Source organism: Meleagris gallopavo, chromosome 2 (assembly GCF_000146605.3).
Source record: "Meleagris gallopavo isolate NT-WF06-2002-E0010 breed Aviagen turkey brand Nicholas breeding stock chromosome 2, Turkey_5.1, whole genome shotgun sequence".
NCBI classification, from domain to species: Eukaryota; Metazoa; Chordata; class Aves; order Galliformes; family Phasianidae; genus Meleagris; species Meleagris gallopavo.
Window position 1 is genome coordinate 103,281,674 of NC_015012.2, and position 20,188 is coordinate 103,301,861.

Consider the following 20,188-nt stretch of genomic DNA (forward strand, 5'->3'; position numbering starts at 1 on the left):
CTTCTCTTTCTTGATCTGAATGGCCTTACTTTTCGTGAGCTAGCAGTGGGACGAGAAGCTTTCTGTGAAGCTTTTACTTCTTTTTCTTCCTCTTTGACAGAGTGCTGTGACCTGCTTATTGTGGCCAGCGGAGAATACCATTGTCTTTGGTCTTGCTGAAGGAAAGGTAGAGAAATTTGTTACTTATCTGATTTTCTTTTCCATGCAAGATCTATGAAAGCCTGCAAGCACCTGTGCTTCAGAGTAGAAAACATTACTGTATGGGCTTAGGACACTGATCAGCAATGAAGGGATTACACCACTGGCTTAAATTTCCTGGTTTTGGTTCCCAGTAGGTCATAGAATGGCCTGGGTTGAAAAGGACCACAATGCTCACCTGGTTTCAACCCCCTGCTATGTGCAGGTCGCCAACCAGCAGACCAGGCTGCCCAGAGCCACATCCAGCCTGGCCTTGAATGCCTCCAGGGATGGGGCATCCACAGCCTCCTTGGGCAACCTGTTCCAGTGCATCACCACCCTGTGGGTGAAAAGTCCTTGGAGGTTCTTTTGGATCCTTGGGTCCTTTTCCTGAGCTGTCCCAGAAATGTGGCAGTGTGACCGCAGTGCTAACATTTCTGCTTGTTCTCTAACCTACCAGAAACAAATTATTTCTGGTGCTTATAAACTGGAAATCCTCTGGGGATATTGCAGTGCAGGAAGTCCACGGTTCTGTAGGGGGCCAGAAGCAACGCTGACCCTTCTCTTTTCAGGTTCGTTTAGCAAATACGAAGAACAACAAGTCTTCCACCATTTATGGGACAGATTCCTATGTGGTCTCGCTAGCTTCCAAGTGAGTATGGAATTGCTTTAGCTACGCTGCTTTGGCTCATTCTCCTGCCCAGCCATTGGCCCTAGCAGAACTTGTGGCAGTTTGGGAGGTTGGCAGTGTGTCTTTATGCTGTTGGTCCTTGTCAAGATGATAAAATTCAGTGCTTTCCAGAAGAAATCACCTTCTAAAATCTGACATCTGGTCTCTTCACACCCTCCTCTTCCCCTTCTTTCCTCCCCAATCTCCCCCGATGCTCTCTTTTCTTCATATTTCTAAACACAGCTCGTGCTGTTATTGATGGATAAGAATGACAAATGTGGGATTGAAATAGACAGAAGGCAACGTTCATAGAATTTGTATTCCATAAATGAATCATCATTAAAAGTATTCATTCTGTGTACATCACATTATGCCTGTTTCCTCTTCCTTACTCCTCCCTGTTTGCAGAGAAGTACATGATACAATAATGCTATAGATAATGGTTTTAGTCTTGGAGTGTTTGTCCAGATGTTTTTTTTCCAACTGTTGTTGCTTTTAGGGATTACTGGTGTTACAATACCCAGCCTCATTTCTGGAGGAGTTTCAATGAAAAGATTGTTTGAAACACCTGGTTATAAGAAATTTTTATTATCATTTCACTCAAGATTCCTTAGCCTCTCTGTGTTTTAGTAACATAGTATGTTATAGTAAGTTAGTTATTGTGCTTTTATGTGATGAAGATATTTAATTGCCCACTCTCCTCTCTCTATACCCTTGTCAGCTTTCTTTTTACAGACACTGATACAGTACTACATTTTCCTGTGTTCACCACCCAACTTACATTTGGTGAAGGTTCCTTTGATGAGGAACCACAACCCTGTCCCTGGGACTGGCTTCTTAAGGGTGGGATAGAAAAACAAAAATGCAAGTCTTACTGAAACTTTACATCATCCTTTCTGTTTCTTTCCAGTGTTTCAGGGAAGGGAATCCTGTCTGGCCATGCAGATGGAACCATAGTACGCTTCTTCTTTGATGACGAGGGCTCAGGTGAATCACAGGTATCAAAGATCCTTATTCAGTGAGCAAAATTCCTGTCTACATAATTTAATCCCCAGCTCAAGAACTCTGTAAAGTGATCAGGTTGTAGAGGAAATGCAAGTCTGGAGAGAAGCAGTCTGTGTTTGCTGGAAGAAGTTTTGTGCAGCATTGACATAGATGGAGCAGTAATGAGATACTTGAAACTACTCCTGAGTGTACTGGTAAGAGAGGAATTTATTTTGTGTGTGAGACATGAGGTTTTTCAGGTGTCAGGAAGATCTCATGTTAGGAGATCTTGGAGAATGGGATTTGTCTTGGAGAATGATGCTTGAATGGGTAGGGTTTTCAGAGAACAGTCACAAGTTCACATTGTGTCTGTGGACAGGATACTGTGGGCAACCTAGCATTTCTCCCAAGCCTCCTTTTTCTCTCCAGAAGTCTCACTGTTTTAAGCTGTGGTGAAGAAATGTTATTCCTACTCAGATCTTTTCTTTTTAACTGAAGCAATTTGAGCACATCTGCCCTCTAGCATGATAAACTGAAGGGCCCAAAATGTACTCTGCCAGGTTAGTAATGCATCCCAGTCTACTTAATAGCACTGTTGTTCTTACTGACATTAGCAATCTTCTTTCCCAGTTAAATGAGTGGAATAGTTCTTATATCTCAGCTCTGGTTTCTGTCTGCCTTCCTACAGCCTAGGGCATGGAGACAAAGCAACACCCATGAACTGCTCTTTATGGAAAGGCATCACACTGGTCCCATTCCAGTAGTCTACCTCAGAGCTCAACTGAGGGCTAAATCCAATGGTGTGTTCAAGATCTTATCTCCTGTCTCATGTAGGGTAAGCTGGTGATGCATCCTTGTCCTCCTTATGCCCTTGCCTGGGCTTTGAACAGCATTGTGGCTGCAGGATGTGATAAGAAGATTGTGGCTTATGGGAAGGAGGGCAACGTGATTCAAACCTTTGACTATAGCCGAGACTCCTCGGAGAAGGAATTCACCACAGCAGCTGCCAGTCCTGGTGGCCAGGCTGTTGTCATTGGAAGCTATGATAGGTGCGATGGCTGATGGTAAAGCCTTCCATTTGTAGTGCTTTCTCCTTCAACTGTGTTCATTTCTTCATTGTTTTTTATCTCTTCTCATAGGCTGAGGGTTCTGAACTGGAGCCCACGTCGTGGTGCCTGGGAGGAAGCCAAACCCAAAGAAATACCTCACCTCTACACCATCACATCTCTAGCATGGAAGAGGGATGGTTCAAGGATATGTGCGGTTTGTATGATGAATTAGCAGCCTTGAGCCAACAAGTCAAACCAGGTGTAGTCTCAGGCATTCTCCTGAGATGAGAGTTATGTGGTACAGAGGGGGCTCATCAGGATAGTCACCATCACCTAGGAGTGTGATGCAAGGTGCCTAGGCTGAGGCCTTGTGCAGGAGACACTGCTAAGGTCTGGTGTGCAGTATACCCAGTGAGAGGACAAGAGGCAGTGGGCACAAACTGAAACACAAGACGTTCCCATCAGGAAACATTTCTTCACTGTGCAGGAGGCTGAGCCATTAAACTGGTTGGAATCTTCCTCCTTGGATATCTTCAAAAGCCATCTGGATGTGGTCCTGGGCAACCTGCTCTGGATGACTCTTGCTTTAACAGGGGATTTAGACCGGATGACCTCCAGAGTTCTCTGCCAGCCCCCCTAGCCATTTTGTGATTCTGTGATATTTTCAGTGAACCTGGAAAATGCCACGAATCGTTGTATAATGACTGAGAGGTAGCAAGCCCTTTTTGACAAAAGCTCTATAAGGTCAGCATAGCTTCTCTAGGGCAATGTCATGAGCACCAGTTCCAGAAAAACTGAACTGTTTCTTATACTCTGTGTGCTGTTTTCAGTTCAGAGCTGTCTTTTTTCTACTTCCAGCCTATGGGCTCTGATCTGCCTTTCTCTATTAAGTAATTCTTTAAAGCTCTTATAGTTGAGTTTTCAGTTGAATTGGACTCAATGAGCTTTATGGGTCCCATCCAACTCAAAATATTCTATTATTCTAAATTAATCTTTCTTTAAACATTTATTTATTAAGTTAAATATCTCCCTACAAAATTTAATGAGTTTTAAAGAAATTGCTATTTACAACTTCTTTTTGACAGTTTATACATCTTTTTATGTTTGACAAAGTCAAGAACGCTTAAAATCTTTTCAGAGAATTAGCTGAATAAGAACAAATATTTGCAGAGGAGGGGAAGGAAATAAGGGATAGGTGCGTGCTGGAAGGAATGAAGATGTTATAAAGAAAGAGATAAAGGTGGAAGGATTCTGTTGGAAGGGAGGAGAGTTTGGGAGGTAGGAGTGGTGGGAAGTAGCAATAATGGGGAATAAAGGAAATGAAGATAAAGATGAGGATAAAAAGAAATTATTTTTTTTTACCTCTCTCTGTCATGCGTGTGCCAGTGTTTGGTAAGCTCCATTTCTCTAGAATTTTTCCTGTTCTTTTAAGAAAGTCAGAATAGGGCTGGTCCTTATACATCTGGAGGCTGGTTCTGCAGAGGAGCAGGAGGGATACGTGGGTTTCTGTTGCACCTCTAATCTTCTTTGTGTGAATAGGGTCTGAATGCCTCCCCTTGAAATAATTCACTGACTATGAAGTGCGTTTGTTTCCCCAGGGCACTCTGTGTGGAGGTGTTGAGCAGTTTGACTGCTGCCTACGTAGAAGCATTTACAAAAATAAATTTGAAATGACGTATGTGGGTCCAAGCCAGGTAAGAGAATGTCCAATAATAATGTCTCTTGGTGAAAATGAGACCTTCACTAAAACTAAATGTGTTTGAAGTTCTTTGGCCATCAGCTTCTTTCCTGCCCGTAAACTGTCTCCAGTCCTTGTCCCAGCCATTCAGATTCCTCATGATCTGCTGAGAGAATTCTGTGAATTCTGTAGTAGATAGCATCAGCCCCAGTACAACTACACAATTATACTTGAAAGAGTTAAGAGTAATGGTATATTTCTCTAAGTCCATCTACCTCATTCTCTTTTCCCTTTAAAGCAGTTACACTTCCTTGAAAAATATGCACCAAAATCATCACAAGTTACCAAAGCATTTTAGGTGCACATTTACATCTGTGTTTTGTCCATAGCAATTTGTTGGGAGGGACATAGGGAATATTTCAGGAACAGGGTCAAGTCTGTGAGGAAATTTGATAGGACTAAAAGACAATGGAGTTTATTTCCTAGCTTGTGAATTTGTTTGAGGTACCTGTGAGTAAAATAGAGGCTTCTTAAGTTGTTTAATTTCATTCAGCTTTGCCTGGTTCAAAATCAGGTAGTGAAGGTGCACAGGCAATCCAGGCATCCCTCTGTAGTTCATGATGAGTGAGCAGAGCTCCTAAAGTATGACTTATCCTTGGGAGTGTGAGTAGTCCTCCAGTAAGTTTAGAAACTTTCAAGTGGTAGAAGTGAGAATCCCACACTTCTACTACAGTCATCATCCCATACAAAATAAAGTGTAAGATTTCTTTTAGAAACAGGGTGAAATGATATGAGGGGATGTCTAAACAACCAGATATTATGTTATATAATCTTTCATAGGACAGGGATAGTCTTCCTGTGTGTGTGGAAAGCAGACCTCATGTTTTTCATACTTTCTGTAGGTCATTGTGAAAAACCTCTCAACGGGAACTCGTGTTGTATTGAAATCCCACTATGGTTATGAGATTGATGAGGTGAAGATCTTAGGGAAAGACAGATATCTGGTGGCCCATACATCGGACACATTACTACTGGGTGACATCAACTCCAACAAGCTCAGTGAGGTAATGGAAGATCTATGATGTTTCATGAATGTCAAATGCTTAACTTTGCAACTCACAATGTATGTTTTCTGCATGGAAAAAATAAATTTATTTTCCAAGAATCATAAAATAATTCAGGTTGGAAGGGATTTTGGGAAGTTTCTTATCAAACCACTTATGCAAAGAAGGTTCATCTTCATAGATGTCTCCTAATGTTTCCCTTCTCCAAGCTGAAAAAGCCCAATTCCTTTAGCTTCTTCTTGTAGTGCAAGTGTCCCAGCCCCAAACACCTTGATGGCTTTCTGCAGAATTTGCTCCAGTCTGCTCTTAGCAAAGAGAAAATTAAAGACCAGCTGATGAGATTGAATGTGTCCAAATCTATGGGACCCAATGACATGCATCCCAGGGACTTGAAGGAACTGGCTCATGTGGTTGCCAGGCTACTCTCTGTCATACTTGAGAAGTCATTGCTGCCAGGTGAGATCTAGATTAAATGTTAGGAGGAAACTCTTGACTATGAGGGTGGTGAGGCCCTGGCACAGGTGCCCAGAGAAGTGTGGGTGCCTCATCCCTGGAGGTGCTCAAGGCCAGAGTGGATGAGGCACTGGGCAGCCTGAGCTGGTGGGGGATACCAAGCCCATGGCAGGGAGGTCAGAACTAGATAATATTTAAGGTCCCTTCTAAACCCAATCCATTCTATGATACTGTGATTTATCAGTGTTTTCACTGTCTAGTACTGGGAGAGTGGAGAATGGAGGGCAATACTGGATGCACATCTGCACATTCTAGATGTGAATGTATGAATTTTATTGTGCTTCTTAAAAAAATTACATATATATATATGTGTGTGTATATATATATAAAATACATTCATGATCACAGTACCACAGCTTGTGCCAGTACCATTTCCAGTACAGAACAATCCAGACTAAACTGCCCAATGCCTTGAACCTGTGTGCAGAATGATGAGACTAAATGCCAAGCTTGGAAAACCTAGTAATTAAAATGGCAGTAGGTTAAATGTCTGGCAAAACTATTAACAACACCCCAGGACATTTTTGCTTTGTTTGCACAAGTGTGTAATTTTATTCAGACCAATGGTATGCTCACAAATCTGTCTGGGAGCAGTAGTTCCCGATTATAGATTTGAGTTGGAAAATAACTGCTGAAAATTTAGATAGACTAAATCTCTGTATCAGTTTTCTGCCTAACTGACCACTTGCCTGTTATAATCACAGCAGCTATTGCATTACCTCGTACTCATCTCAAATTCCAGGTGAACAACAGTGTTGACAGCTGAAGGACTGGAATGTGATCACTTGTGCAGTGTAGTTCTTGTTATCTGTCCTGGGAGATTAGAGCTTACCACAGACCACAATGGTTCCATCCAAAAGCTGTCAGCCTGGACTGCTCACTCTGTGTCATTGCATTGTAGGTAGCCTGGCAAGGATCTGGAGGGAATGAGAAGTTCTTCTTCGACAATGAGAACGTAAGTTGGATGGGGCAGGGTGCTACTGTAAATGATGGGTAAAGAAGTGTATGCTCTGGCAGAAAAAGTGACAACCACATTCCTGGAAAGTAGTGTTTTTCATCTGCTTCCTGGATTTATCCTCTCTGTGTGCATCCCAATCTGCTTCTTCCCTATGCTTGCCTTTTCCATATTTTTCCACGTTTGCCAAGTACAGAGCAAATCCATTGTGAAGACTGTGTAAGCAGTAACCACATAGGAGAGAGGAGAAATAAAAGAAAAATAGCCAGGGAGGATGTCAGAGGTACAGAAAACAGAATGTGTTAACTGTCTGGAATCCTATGCTATTTGGCAAGGCAGGAAGTCTGAACAAGTTTATTGTTGACAGTTCTCAAGAATGACAGCTTGGCTCCTCCTGCGGGAGTGATAGGCCCAGAGCTAAACTCAGCAGCCTTGAGACAGTCACAAGAACAGTTCCTTGCTCATCCTAGTGGGTTTGAATTTATACTGGTCTGCAGCAGTCCTTTTCTGCTCACCTCACTGGTAGATATTTGTGCTTACCTGGCATTTCTGTAAGAGTGAATTCCTCTCTCTCCTACAGGTCTGCATGATCTTTAATGCAGGGGAGCTGACACTGGTAGAATATGGAAGCAATGACATCTTAGGGTCTGTCCGCACGGAGTTTGTGAATCCTCATCTGGTCAGGTAAGTGTGATACCTGCCTGTGTAGCCAGTACTGACATTTTGTGGGAGTGACCTCAGACATGTACTCTTGGAAGTGTACCTCCCTGTAGAACGTAGCTCACGGGCACTGGGACCTGACCACACATTGCTGCATGATTTCTGAGTAGTCATCTGGCAGCGACCAACGGTGGGGTTGTGATTAAGGGCTGTAATGTTTTAGAAGAACTTTTACAGCCCATTTTCCTTTTTGTTTATTCAAGCCTGACGTGGTTATTGCCTAAAGAGGAACCTGTGCATGTACTCAAGCATCTCTGTGTCCAGCTGATCCTAGTACAACATTGCTGGGGGCTTCAGGTGCAAGTGGGAGCTCCTCTGTCTCTCTAAAATATCATACTCCCTTTACTAATTCGGGAGGAGAAAAGGAAAGATCATGGGCTGCTCAGAGGTGGAAGCATCATAACTAATTTGCTATTGGGAACCAATATGGGTCCAAAAGGGCAGCTTCTGGAATGAAGCCATGAACCAGAGGCATTGTTCTCATTTGAGGCAGCCATAGGTATTGTACAAGAGTCACAGGTCAAAGAACTACAAGAGGCTCCATATGTTGAGGGTAACTGCAAGTAAGTCTTCCAGGGAGAGGATGGGGTTTGATCCTTTGAATTTAGAGAGCAGTAAAGGTAACAGTTATCATTCCTTCCAAATAACAGTGTTCGTATCAATGAGAGACAACAGAGAGGCGTGGAGGAGAACAAGAGACTGGCTTATCTGATAGACATCAAGACTATAGCAACAGGTGAATGTAAACATCACTCACTCCCCTGTATTTTGCTGGCCTCCCCAATTCCTTTGCATGCACCGTGCCAGACAGCATATCCTTGGAGGCCCTCTTTGCATTCACACTATTAGGCAGCAGATTCCTGAAGGCTCATTTCACATTCACTCTGTCTGTCAGCAGATCACTAGACACCAGGTTTGGAAGGTTAGCTGCCTCGTGTAGGCACAGCTGTGGAGTGGCTGTCACTGTGCCCAGGACCCAAGGTTCTGTACTGCCTGTTATCTGTGCATGCTCATAGAAGGGTGGAGGGATTTACTGCTGCTGTAAGGCTCCAAGATAAATGTCACTGCATTATGCTTTTCATGTTGCAGTGTGTTTGCTAGTGGGTCCTGCAGTATTTAAGTCCCAGATACCTGATCCCTATAGGGCAACATTGAGTGTTCAGCACCTTGGGGCACATTAGGTACTTAACACTGTTTTTTCTTTCTCTTTCCCAAGTGGACCTTGTTGGTAACTACAGTGTTGGCACTGTCAGCCACGACAGCAAGATTGATTGGCTGGAGCTAAATGAAACAGGCCACAAACTACTCTTCAGGGACAAGAAGATGAGGGTAAGGCCAGGCAGGGGAGTGTGATGAGATGGCATGCTCTGGGAGAAGTAAAGATAAGTATGCCTGAGTTCAGGGAGAGAAATGAGAAACATATGAAGTACTCCTGACTTTTTGACCACTCCTTAGGAAAAACAGACCATGTTCAGATTGCAAGAGCTGGCAGCATCATATGTTTGGATTTTAGTCATATCTCACTCTGAAGTTAGTTACTTGACATCTTCCTTCATCTCATTGCTCCTTAAAATACAGATCATAGACTCTTTTGCTGGGAGAGGGAGGCAAGTGAGTGAATCTCAGGATGAGGACTCCAGTGTTGTAATTTAAAAAGGCATTTTCTGCTTGAGTTACATCTATAAGATGAACTCTAATTCTCTAAAACAACTTAGTCACAACCAAATAGCATATCCAATATGACCTTTGGCTTATGCTAATTCCCAGACTGAGATTGAACATAGCCTGTTAGTAAACCCAGGACAAAGCTATGCCCAAAATGATGGTAACAATTTCACAAGCAAACACCCTCTCAGCTTGCTGGCAGCAGTTCTTGCAATAAGATTTTACCTAGGATGGACAGTTGAGCACAGAATTGCAGAGTAAGGCTTCCTTGGTCCCCTAGCCTGTTTGAAGAAGGATTTAGAAGACCATGCTCTTGTTAGAGCTCTACACAAGATGTATTCTGCTTTACTTATTTATGAGCTTATTAATAAGGAAGGCAGGGTCTGAGCATGCTGTTTAAAATATACAAATATTAAGATCTTAAGTCTTGAACAGTAAATATGTATAAATAAAAGAATTAAGCAACATATCCTGGAAAAAAGTTTAACTCCTGGTTGGTTATATCTATTTACAATATGCTTGCTCAGATGTTCCTACCACGTACACATCAGCTAGCAGCCCAGCCATGAGCCACACTGAACCTTTTTCTCCCCTTTCCTCATCTAGTTGCAGCTGTATGACATTGGAAGCAGCACTAAGACTACCATTTTGAACTATTGCTCCTATGTGCAATGGGTCCCAGGCAGTGATGTCGTGGTGGCTCAGAGCAGAAACAACCTCTGCATTTGGTATAACATAGATGCTCCTGAACGAGTCACCATGTTTCCTCTAAAGGTAAAACTCTGGAGTCTTTGATTTCCTCCATCAGTTTCTGTTGTATCTTGCTTACCTGTGTGGGAATAGACAAGATGGTATTGTGGAAAGTGGACAGGAGGGAACTACTGGTTTCTCCTGGACAAAATATGAACTCATCTGTCTCGTACTTCTCTGCCAGAAATGCTCTGGTAGAGCTTTCACAGTTGGTAGAACTGTCCTCGTGTCATTGCTACCCTACATACCCCCAGACAATATGGGAGTGTTGACAGCTGGTACTCTTTTTAGGGAGATGTTGTAAACTTGGAACGGAGTGATGGAAAGACTGAAGTGATTGTGTCTGAAGGGGTGAACACTGTGTCCTACACACTAGATGAAGGTCTCATAGAGTTTGGAACTGCCATTGATGATGAGGATTATCACAGGTAAGTGCTAGATAAGCCATGTGGTTATGGCAGGTACTCCACATCACTTAACAGACATTTGAGGGTCTATAATCCATGAATTACACCAGCACAACTTTCCATGCTCAGTTGAGGTTCAGCTACAGAGCATGATTTTGATGCAGGATGTGGCTGTAACACACAGTGGAGTCCTTCAGCAGCGAGTACTCAGCTTTGTCACCTTCACTGATTTTTTTTCCCTACGTGTCAGGCCTTGTTTTATACAGTTTTCTTCAGAGCTCATCATACCCATCTGTTTTCAGTGCAACTCTTGTTAGGGAGCTCTAATCAAAGAGCTCTTCTGTCACTGAAAGTCTGCAAATCTCTTTGTCTCAAGGGCTACTGCATTTTTGGAGACGCTGGAAATGTCAACAGAGACTGAAGCCATGTGGAAGACCCTAAGCAAACTAGCTTTGGAAGCTAGACAGCTGCACATAGCAGAGAGGTATGGGAAAAGGCTAAATCATCTTTCTGGCCTGAACACTTTCTTTGCTGAGTCCCTCACAGAATCCAGGGTCTAACTAAAGATGTGACTTTTTGTATGACCTGGAAGGTTTACTGCATCAAAGAATGAAGTGTTCTCTATTCCAGCAATGACTTTGCCCTTTCGTCCTAGACAGTAATGATAGCACTGGAGTCAGGAGAGTGTCACTTTGTAGCATAAACTTTTGCTGATAGCAACTCAAGTCAGTGCAGTAGCAAGGTTTCAGGGACCTGGTAGGCTGGGAGAAACTCTGCACATCTATCTCTGAAGTTCAGAGGGTTGAAGCCATGTCCATGGCTTATCCACAAACCAGGGCTAGAGGGCACATCTGAACTTGGACCTTGGCAAAATCTTTCTACTGAGGTGAGGCTACCCATCTCTACACCTTGCACTGCATGATTTTGCTGCTGAGGTTCTGATTTTGTTGTCTTATACCAAAGGTGCTGACAAACCCATTAGTGACTAACTGCTTTGTTTTTTCAAAGGTGCTTTGCAGCTCTGGGCAATGTGGCAAAGGCTCGATTTCTGCATGAAACCAACACTATTGCTGACCAGGCAGCTCAAGAGCATGTGAGTCAAACCTTTTTTGCTGTTCAGGGTAGTCACATCCCTGTAAATACTTGCATAAACATTATCTAGTGTCCAAGTCCCACAGTATACTGTTACAGACTAGGACTTAGTCTTGTAGAATCTGCTCACATAATTCTTCATCCAGGCATGCCAGAACTCTCTTCTGGCTGGCCATTGCATACTGTGCTGCTCCTATCTTCTCACTTCTGTGATTCACATCTGTCTTCTTCAGTTTCTGTAGTGACACAGACCCAACCTGCATTCCCTTCCCTTGTACCATATCCGGAGCCTTTTCTTTCACCCAGTAAAAGCAACTGAGCTAACTGTAACTGCCTGCAGGGTGGGGATGGGACAGACCACTACCTGGTGCGTGCCCGCTTGGCCATGCTAGACAAGAACTACAAGCTGGCAGAGATGATCTTCCTGGAACAGGTGAGTAAAGGAACAAGGAGCAGAAAAGATCTCACTTATTTCTGAGCAGGATGATTTGTGAGCTGAGAGTGATTTTTGAGAAGAAAGAGATTGCTTGTTCCTGGGAGAAATTTTTTTTGCCCTGGAATAGAAGGAGAAGTTCTGTCTTCCAAGATGTAGAGTGTGAGATTGCTGGAAGAGAGCGAGGAAGGGTCAATATTCACGTAGAGGGCATGATTCACATGCTCAAATGTTTCCTACAGTTCTAACCCTACCTGCTGTGAGAGCTCAATGGCAATATGTCTGCTAATGGACCCTTCAGCTTGACACTTTGCTCTTTAACACAGAATGCCACAGAAGAAGCCATGGACATGTACCAGGAGCTGCACATGTGGGATGAATGCATTGTAGTCGCTGAGGCCAAGGTACAGAATATAGTTTCTCTGGTCTGTGATCTGTGCTTATTTGGCAAGACTCCTGGTTCAGAGCCCAGTCAGTGTCTAGGTGCACTTCACCTGGCCTCTCAGGGTCTCACATCTGCTTGGAGAGGCTCCCAAAGAGACTCTGAACTTGCCTTGGAGATCCCCCATCTGATTCAACTCCAGACAGTGGGGTTGTTGCACGAAGGAGCCTTGACTGCTAAAGAAATGGGAGATTCTTGCCATCAGAAAGAGAGTCCAGAGCAGGTCATAGAACTGGGAGAACAAGGCACAAGTGTGGAGGCTTGGATGTAGAGAGAATTAATTATACTGCTAGATAGGAAGTGATGTCTCTAAGACACAGCAAGTGCAGAAATCAGCAAGATAGCTGTTAATGGCAGAAAGTCAAGGTTTGGGGATGGATAGATCTTTGTTCAAATACCAAACATGTGCTTTTATTTTCTAGAGTATAGCATGACATGGCTAGAGGGCCAGGGTGCATTAGAGATGTGGTTTAGGCAAGATTATGCTAGCCCAATTTGTCCAGAAGAAAGAACATAAGAATAAAATCGGTGGGTTCTTCATGATCATGACAGTCAAGAAATAAAATATCTCAGAAATAAAATGTCTCAGTCTGATAAAATAGCAACGTAAGGGGAGGTTGCTTTGATGGAATTACAAACTTGGTGAATAGTGAGAGTGAGGAAGAAAGGATCACGCACACAGAATTGTAAGGGTTGGAAGGGATAATGAGATGGATTTAGAAGTAGCTGGGGCTTTGCGAAAGAAGGAGTAATACAGTGGTACGCTGGGCTTGTCTTTTGGTTTCTGCTAACTGCAGTTGCTTAGTTTAACTGGGCAGCAAGATTTCTGGTGCCATGAGCTATTCAGAGCCTGCAGGAGGAGCAGGACAACACTTGCCTTTGTTCAGCTCAACCAACGATGCATTTTTCAACAGGGACACCCAATGCTGGATAAGCTACGTCGGGGTTACTACCAATGGCTGCTGGATACCCAACAGGAAGAGAAGGCTGGGGAGGTCCAGGAGGGACAGGGAGATTATCTGGCAGCTGTCAGCTTGTACCTGCGGGCAGGGCTGCCAGCTAAGGCAGCACGGCTGGCCATGAACAGAGATGAGCTCATGACCAATGGGGATGTCATCAATAGGATCTCCACAGCACTGATCAGAGGAGAACTGTTTGAGCAGGTAAGTGGTCCTCCCCACTGGGCCTTCTTACTTAGTAGTATGAAAGCTCTCACCCTGTCCTCTGCATCTGTGAGATTGAGAGGACTGTAGCAGATACAATTCTGTGTTGATAAATTCACGTTTGACATTTAGTAGGAAATCCTAAGTGCATCCATCATACATAGATGAAGCCTACAATTGCTGTTATTAGTCAGGAAAAAGATCACAGCTCACTGCTGGCAAGTCTCCAAAGCTGAGCATTCAGTAACAGCCAAGGAGGCCTCTAGGAAACCAGGAACCAACTGGAAAAGGAGTTGTTAATGAAACAAAAAACTTGATACCACTGCAGAAATGTACAGTGCTTTCTCACAGCAGAATAAAAAAATGATGGTACAGCTTTCACATAGTGTAAATGAAAAAGCTAAAGAAGAAAACCGAAGGAGGTTGTGAAGACACTCCAGCACATCAATGTCAAAGAAGGATAATGATTATATCTAATAACACAAGAAACTGGTAACTACTTATCATGAGGTGGCACTTTTAAAACAGAAGGATGTATTTGATATAGCTCATGATTATGTTGATGTAAGAAAGGAGTGCTGAGTCTGACCCATATACAGCTTGGTATCCTGGCCAGAAGTAGCCTCTTGCAGATGCTTGAGAAGGAAGTATAAAGAGCAAGGAAGAAAAATACGTGCTGATGCTTCCTATAGAGTACTTTCATGGCTACCAGCAGCTTGCAGACTATAGTCTACTTGAACTGGGAAGATTTATTTTTAGGTTTAAGAACTTGCCGAATTATTAGTTTAACTATAGGTACTTTTGGATCTACAACAATGGCTGTGAGTTACTCAGTTCAACTGTGCACTGTGTGAAAAATCACTTCTTTCTGCTTACCTATTTTATGTGTCCAGCTTCAATTATGTTTCTCCAGTTTCATTTCACTTTGGGCCTTTTCTGACCATTTCACTTTGACCTTGGGTCAAAATTTATGCTTCTCATAGAATCATAGAATCTCTTGAGTTGGAAGGGACCCTTGAAGACCATCTAGTCCAACTCCCCTGCAATGAACGGGGACATCTACAGCTAGATCAGGTTGCTCAGAGCCCTGTCCTGCCTGACGTAGAATTTCTCCAAGGATGGGAGTGTGTGGGTCCACAGAGAAGATGAGGATCTCAGCAGTCTTTCCTCAAAGTCCCCTTTTTCTAGGTTAGCCTTGGTTAGTGAGATTAACCATGGACTTGTTTAGTGAGGAAGGCATAACTGATGGAGAAGTCTCTGTGGCAAGGTCTGGTACGACTGACAGCTCTGTAGGTGGAGGTGGTAGGGGGGATACTGTGGGGAGACAGGAGCTCTAGAAACTGGCAGCCTTTGTTTATCATTAGTGTGTTTGTCATTAGGCAGGAGATCTGTTCGAGAAGGTTGGAAACGCACGGAAGGCTCTGGAGTGCTATTGCAAGGGCAATGCCTTCCTGAAAGGTACCAACTATGTGCTCAACTATGTTCTATCCCCAGCCCCACCTTTTCCCAGCAGGATCCTGGGTACTCTGGCCTGGTGGCAGAATGAGCTATTGCCCTGGAGCTCAGAGTTGCCTAGTTGCTCTGAAACTTCCACATATCACCTCATTCAATGCATGTATTTTCACATAGTCACCCACACAACTCAACAACAAGAGCCTGTTCCCCAAGGCCTTGATCAGGCCGACTGCACCAGCATAGATCCAGATCCAGCCTTCCATAGGGTCCAGATTGCTGGGTAGCCCATTGGAGCTGGACTGGCCTAGGGAGTCACCATCCCCCTATCCCCAATCCAAGGCCTATATTTGCCTCACAGTTCTGCTTCCTTGCTGCTTTCAGCATATCAGCTTTCATGTCCCCTTACAGCAGTGGAGCTGGCTCGCCTGGCATTTCCTGCAGAAGTTGTGAAGCTGGAGGAGGCATGGGGAGATCATCTGGTGCAGCAGAAACAGCTGGATGCTGCCATTAACCATTATATCGAAGCCAGGTGGGGGCAGGTGATGGCTGTATAACTAACAGCAGCATAACCTGGTGGATTGTGTAATTGGTATGATTTGCTTAAATCAGTAGGGCTTTTTTTCTGAGTAAGCCCTCAACCTTGCTTTGCAGTGCTCTTGGTACTTTTGTGCAGTCTCTGCTGGCCCACTCATGGATTCCTCACCACTTTTCTTTCAAGATCTCTCAGCCCTAATTAGTCTTCTCTGCTGTCCTAGTTCTTAATTATTATTTCCCCTAGCTTTGCCCGTTTTCCAGACCTTTGTTCTCATGCTTCCTGAAGGCTGCTTTCTTCTCTGCTGATCCTGTGAAGTTATTCAGGTCCTTCTTGCTGCTCTAACCCTGGAAGAAGAATCAAGAATCTCCCCAGCTCAGCTATAGGAGATGACTGCTGGCTGACTGTAAAAAGTAATGTTTCTGTTGCTAGGTGCTCCATTAAGGCCATAGAGGCAGCTTTGGGTGCCCGGCAGTGGAAGAAAGCCATCTACATTTTGGACTTGCAGGACAGACAGACGGCAGTTAAATATTACCCCAAGATTGCCCAGCACTATGCAGCTCTGCAGGAGTATCAGGTGAGGCCACAAAACACAATCACTGCTGCTCTCTAAACGTTGAGACTGCTGATTGTAGTCATCTCACTACAGATCGCAGAGGAGCTGTACATCAAAGGAGACCAGACCAAAGATGCCATTGACATGTACACACAGGCTGGGCTCTGGGAACAGGCTCACAAGGTAAAATCAGAAGCCAGAGTTTCTGGGAACCTCATCCTGCTTAGTGAATTGTACTTCATCAGCAAGTGGCTTTGTATGCCAGCATCAGCCAAGCTCTGTTTCTAAAGGATTGGGGCAGGGGCATCTGAAAGCAAGAAAGAATTCAGTCCCTTGTATCCACAATCCACTTTACTTCAGCAGCCCATGGTGGGTGCACCTGTGGCAAATAGTGCTCTCCAAAGGGCCTAATCCTGTGTACTTTGATCACAGTGACAAATGACAATCAATTCTCACACAGCAAGTAGTGTATACGCCTGTTTGAAGTGGGAATGAGATTCATTTTCACCTTCTACTTCACTACTCTGTACCAAGAAATTGCTTGTCCCATGTGTGTTTGTTTTGGCAGCTGGCAATCAAGTGTATGAGCCAGGAAGATGTGTCTGTTCTCTACATAACCCAGGCCCAAGAGATGGAGAAGCATGGCAAGTACAAAGAAGCAGAGAGGTGAGCATTACAGTCAGTGCTAGTCCAAGATAGAGCTCTGGAAGTTTGGCTACAGTGAGGAGGAGCCCTTTTTCTGAATAAGAGCAGAGTTTGGGACTGAGATTTGGAAAGATCCCATGTACTATCATCACATTTGGAGCCCTAGAACTGATATTTCAGAGATTGTGGGAAGAGAAGTCAAGGAAATATTAATGAATTTTTGTCCACCAGGCAAAACAGAAAGGAGATTAAGGTGTCTTATGTAGCAGAAATGAGGCAAGGCTTTTCCCTGGGTGCCACATCTGGTCTGTTGTGGCCATGAAAGTGTTTTTCAGCCAGGTTACTATTTTTGTCAGTTCTAGATTAAGAATAGCACAGTAAGGTTAGTAGGTACAGGGACAAACACAGCTATCTGATGCCATGCACCTGATCTCAAGGATGCCAGTACATGAAAGGAAGCATTACAACTGGAAAGGTCACACAGAGTTTAATCCTTTTGGTGGCATATATGAGTAAGCTGAATTGACATTGTCATGTTGTCATTCCACCAGAACTGACAGCCTGAGGTTGGAGGCTGAGATGAAAACAGGTCACAGAAGCCCAGAGGGTCCCTCCAAGTCAGGACCAGGGGTGAACAGTGAGGACAGAGGAAATAACATTACCCTCCAGCAGATGATGGTGGCATAACAGAAGGGCCCTGTCTAAGCAGTGCTCAGCCATGTAGTCTACAGCAGTCATGCTGTATACCAGTGCTATGTATCAGCTATATGCCATGCTGTATACCAGCTAACAGTGCTGGGCCTGGGATGTATCCCAACAGTTGGCCAGGGCATGCTGACATATTCAGCTTGCTGTCAGCCAGAACCCTTAGATCTCTTTTTGTAGGGCCACTCTCCAGCCTCTCACCCCGTGGTCTGTACATATATCCAGGGTTGCCTCATCTTGCTTTTTGTCTTGTTAAATTTCATGTGATTGGAGATTGCACATCCCTCCAATTTGTCAGTATCTCTGCAAGGACACTACCATCAGGGGAGTCAACAGCTCCTTCCAATTTAGTATTGTCCACAAACTTACCCAGCATATACCTTCAAGTCCTGTTAGTTCTAAGTTAGTGATGAAAACATTAAAGAGAACTGGCCCTAAAATGGAGCCCTGAGAAGCCCCACTAATGACTGCCTGCCAATCTGATTGTAATCATCTGAGCTCGACCAGTCAGCCAATTGTTCACCCATCTTATTATGTATTTGTCTAGATGTATGCTGGACATTTTGTCCAGAAGGATACTGTGAGAGACAGTGCAGAAAGCTTTGCTGAAATCCTAAAGGACTGCATCAGCTGGCTTCCCTTAGTCAATTAGATGGGTAACATCATGAAACAGGACTTTCTCCCCACAAACTCATGTTGACTGTGACTAGTGACTGTACTGTCTTTCAAGCATCTTCAGTAACTTCCAGAATAATCTCCTCCATGATTTTACTAGACATCAAAGTGAGGCTGACAGGCATGTAATTAGCAGATTCTTCTTTCTTGCCCTTCTTGAAAACTGGGACATTTGCCAGCTTTCAGTCAACTGAGATCTCTCCAGATTCCCAAAACTGTTGGAAAATAATTGAGAAAGGTCCCACAATAACAACATCCAGCTCCTTGAGTACCCTGGGATGATTCCCATTGGGTCCCATAGACTTACATGCATCCAATTGGAGCAGCAAATCCTGCACAAGTTTGGTGTTGGCTGTGAGTTTATTGTTCCTGCAGTCATGGTCCTCCAGTAATGCCTTCTGACAGTGGGCCTACGATGTCCCTGCTGGATGCAGAGAGAATACAGGGACTGAGTATGTCTTCAGCTGAGTCTTGTGAATGTGCTTGTCTTTCCAGGCTGTACATCACTGTGAATGAACCTGATTTGGCCATCACTATGTACAAGAAGTGTAAGATGTATGATGAGATGGTTCGCTTGGTAGCCAAGTACCACAAGGACTTACTTAGTGACACCCATCTACACCTGGGCAAGGTGAATGCATCTTGTGGCCAGGGATCAGGTAGGGCAAGCAAGGATAAGTGTCACTAATTCATTGCTTCTAATTGCAGGAGCTGGAGGTAGAGGGACGTTTACAGGAGGCTGAGTACCACTACCTAGAGGCTAAGGACTGGAAGGCCACAGTGAACATGTACAGAGTGAATGACATGTGGGAGGAAGCCTACAGGGTAATGATCAGCTATCCTGCCATGCAGGGTTGCAGGATTCCAGTAGGAATTGCCCTGTCCATACTCACCACAAAATGTGCAGGCTTGATGTGGACTATCTAACTTAAGTATGTGGCACAGCAATGAAGATCCTTGTGCCACTGCTCTGCCTCTAACTGCTCTGCAGTATTGTACTCCAAAAGCAGGCCCGGACTACTAGCCACTGTGCAGCACTGCCATTTAAGCCTTTGTCTCATTCTCCTTGGCCCAGTGGTGGCTGCAGAAGGGCTCCTCAGGAGAGAGCAGTTGGTGCAAGAGGGTAAGTCCTGGCTCAGCCTGCTGAAGTAGAAATTGATGCATTGTGTTTTTTCTGTTTGCTTTGCTTTGGATAGGTGGCCAAGGCACATGGTGGGGCAAACTCCTCTAAGCAAGTGGCCTATATGTGGGCAAAGAGCCTGGGTGGAGAGGCAGCTGTGAAACTCCTCAGTAAATTTGGACTTCTGGAGATGGCCATTGACCATGCAGCTGACAGTGGGTAAGCAGGACCTTCAGCCCAACACTTCTACCTTCATGACCTGAGAAAGATGGAATGGCCCAAGATAAATCTGTGTGATGTGTGTGATAGCTACAGGTCAAGGATATGGCATATCTTCCCATGCTCCTCCCGTCATGTTCTCCCCTGCCCATACCTTGTGCTTTCTGACACTCTGTTCTTGGCACAGAGGACTTAAAAGATAAGTCTTCTCCACCTGTTAGTCTCATAAATGTAAAGTCTGAGGTGGGCAGACAAAAGAAATTTTCCCTTTAACTTGAATAGAGAGATCTTGTGAGAGCCTCTGAACACAGGGGAAGGTATTCCTCATGCTACCATAAGTAACTGCTTTCTTGAAGTGTTTTGGTCCCACTCTGCACCTGCCCAGGCATGTGTCTGCACTGCCATCCACAGTGCTGCTCTGCCCCCAGCTCTCTCATTTTTCTGGGCTTCTGGAAGCTTTGTGACCCCCCTTTAGGGCTGAACAAAGGGCCTCTGGCACTTAGAGCAGGTGTGAAGGAG

General features: G+C 44.3%; 1 protein-coding gene across 2 annotated transcripts in view; it reads left to right on the forward strand.

Annotated features, from left to right (window-relative positions):
* The window catches only part of IFT172 (intraflagellar transport 172), a 32,752-nt gene that overhangs the window by 3,887 nt on the left and 8,677 nt on the right, over nt 1-20,188 (forward strand). For both annotated transcript variants that reach the window (XM_031552619.1, XM_010708010.3), the window contains exons 5-30: nt 101-166; nt 750-829; nt 1,758-1,845; nt 2,666-2,880; nt 2,971-3,094; nt 4,479-4,574; nt 5,461-5,622; nt 7,037-7,090; nt 7,671-7,774; nt 8,461-8,546; nt 9,027-9,139; nt 10,082-10,249; nt 10,517-10,653; nt 11,009-11,116; nt 11,641-11,725; nt 12,065-12,157; nt 12,484-12,561; nt 13,514-13,762; nt 15,142-15,220; nt 15,626-15,746; nt 16,182-16,326; nt 16,399-16,488; nt 16,874-16,971; nt 18,826-18,961; nt 19,039-19,155; nt 19,527-19,669. In XM_031552619.1, coding sequence (XP_031408479.1) covers nt 101-166; nt 750-829; nt 1,758-1,845; nt 2,666-2,880; nt 2,971-3,094; nt 4,479-4,574; nt 5,461-5,622; nt 7,037-7,090; nt 7,671-7,774; nt 8,461-8,546; nt 9,027-9,139; nt 10,082-10,249; nt 10,517-10,653; nt 11,009-11,116; nt 11,641-11,725; nt 12,065-12,157; nt 12,484-12,561; nt 13,514-13,762; nt 15,142-15,220; nt 15,626-15,746; nt 16,182-16,326; nt 16,399-16,488; nt 16,874-16,971; nt 18,826-18,961; nt 19,039-19,155; nt 19,527-19,669 — 3,035 coding nt within the window. The remainder of the gene's footprint in view (nt 1-100; nt 167-749; nt 830-1,757; nt 1,846-2,665; nt 2,881-2,970; nt 3,095-4,478; nt 4,575-5,460; nt 5,623-7,036; nt 7,091-7,670; nt 7,775-8,460; nt 8,547-9,026; nt 9,140-10,081; nt 10,250-10,516; nt 10,654-11,008; nt 11,117-11,640; nt 11,726-12,064; nt 12,158-12,483; nt 12,562-13,513; nt 13,763-15,141; nt 15,221-15,625; nt 15,747-16,181; nt 16,327-16,398; nt 16,489-16,873; nt 16,972-18,825; nt 18,962-19,038; nt 19,156-19,526; nt 19,670-20,188) is intronic.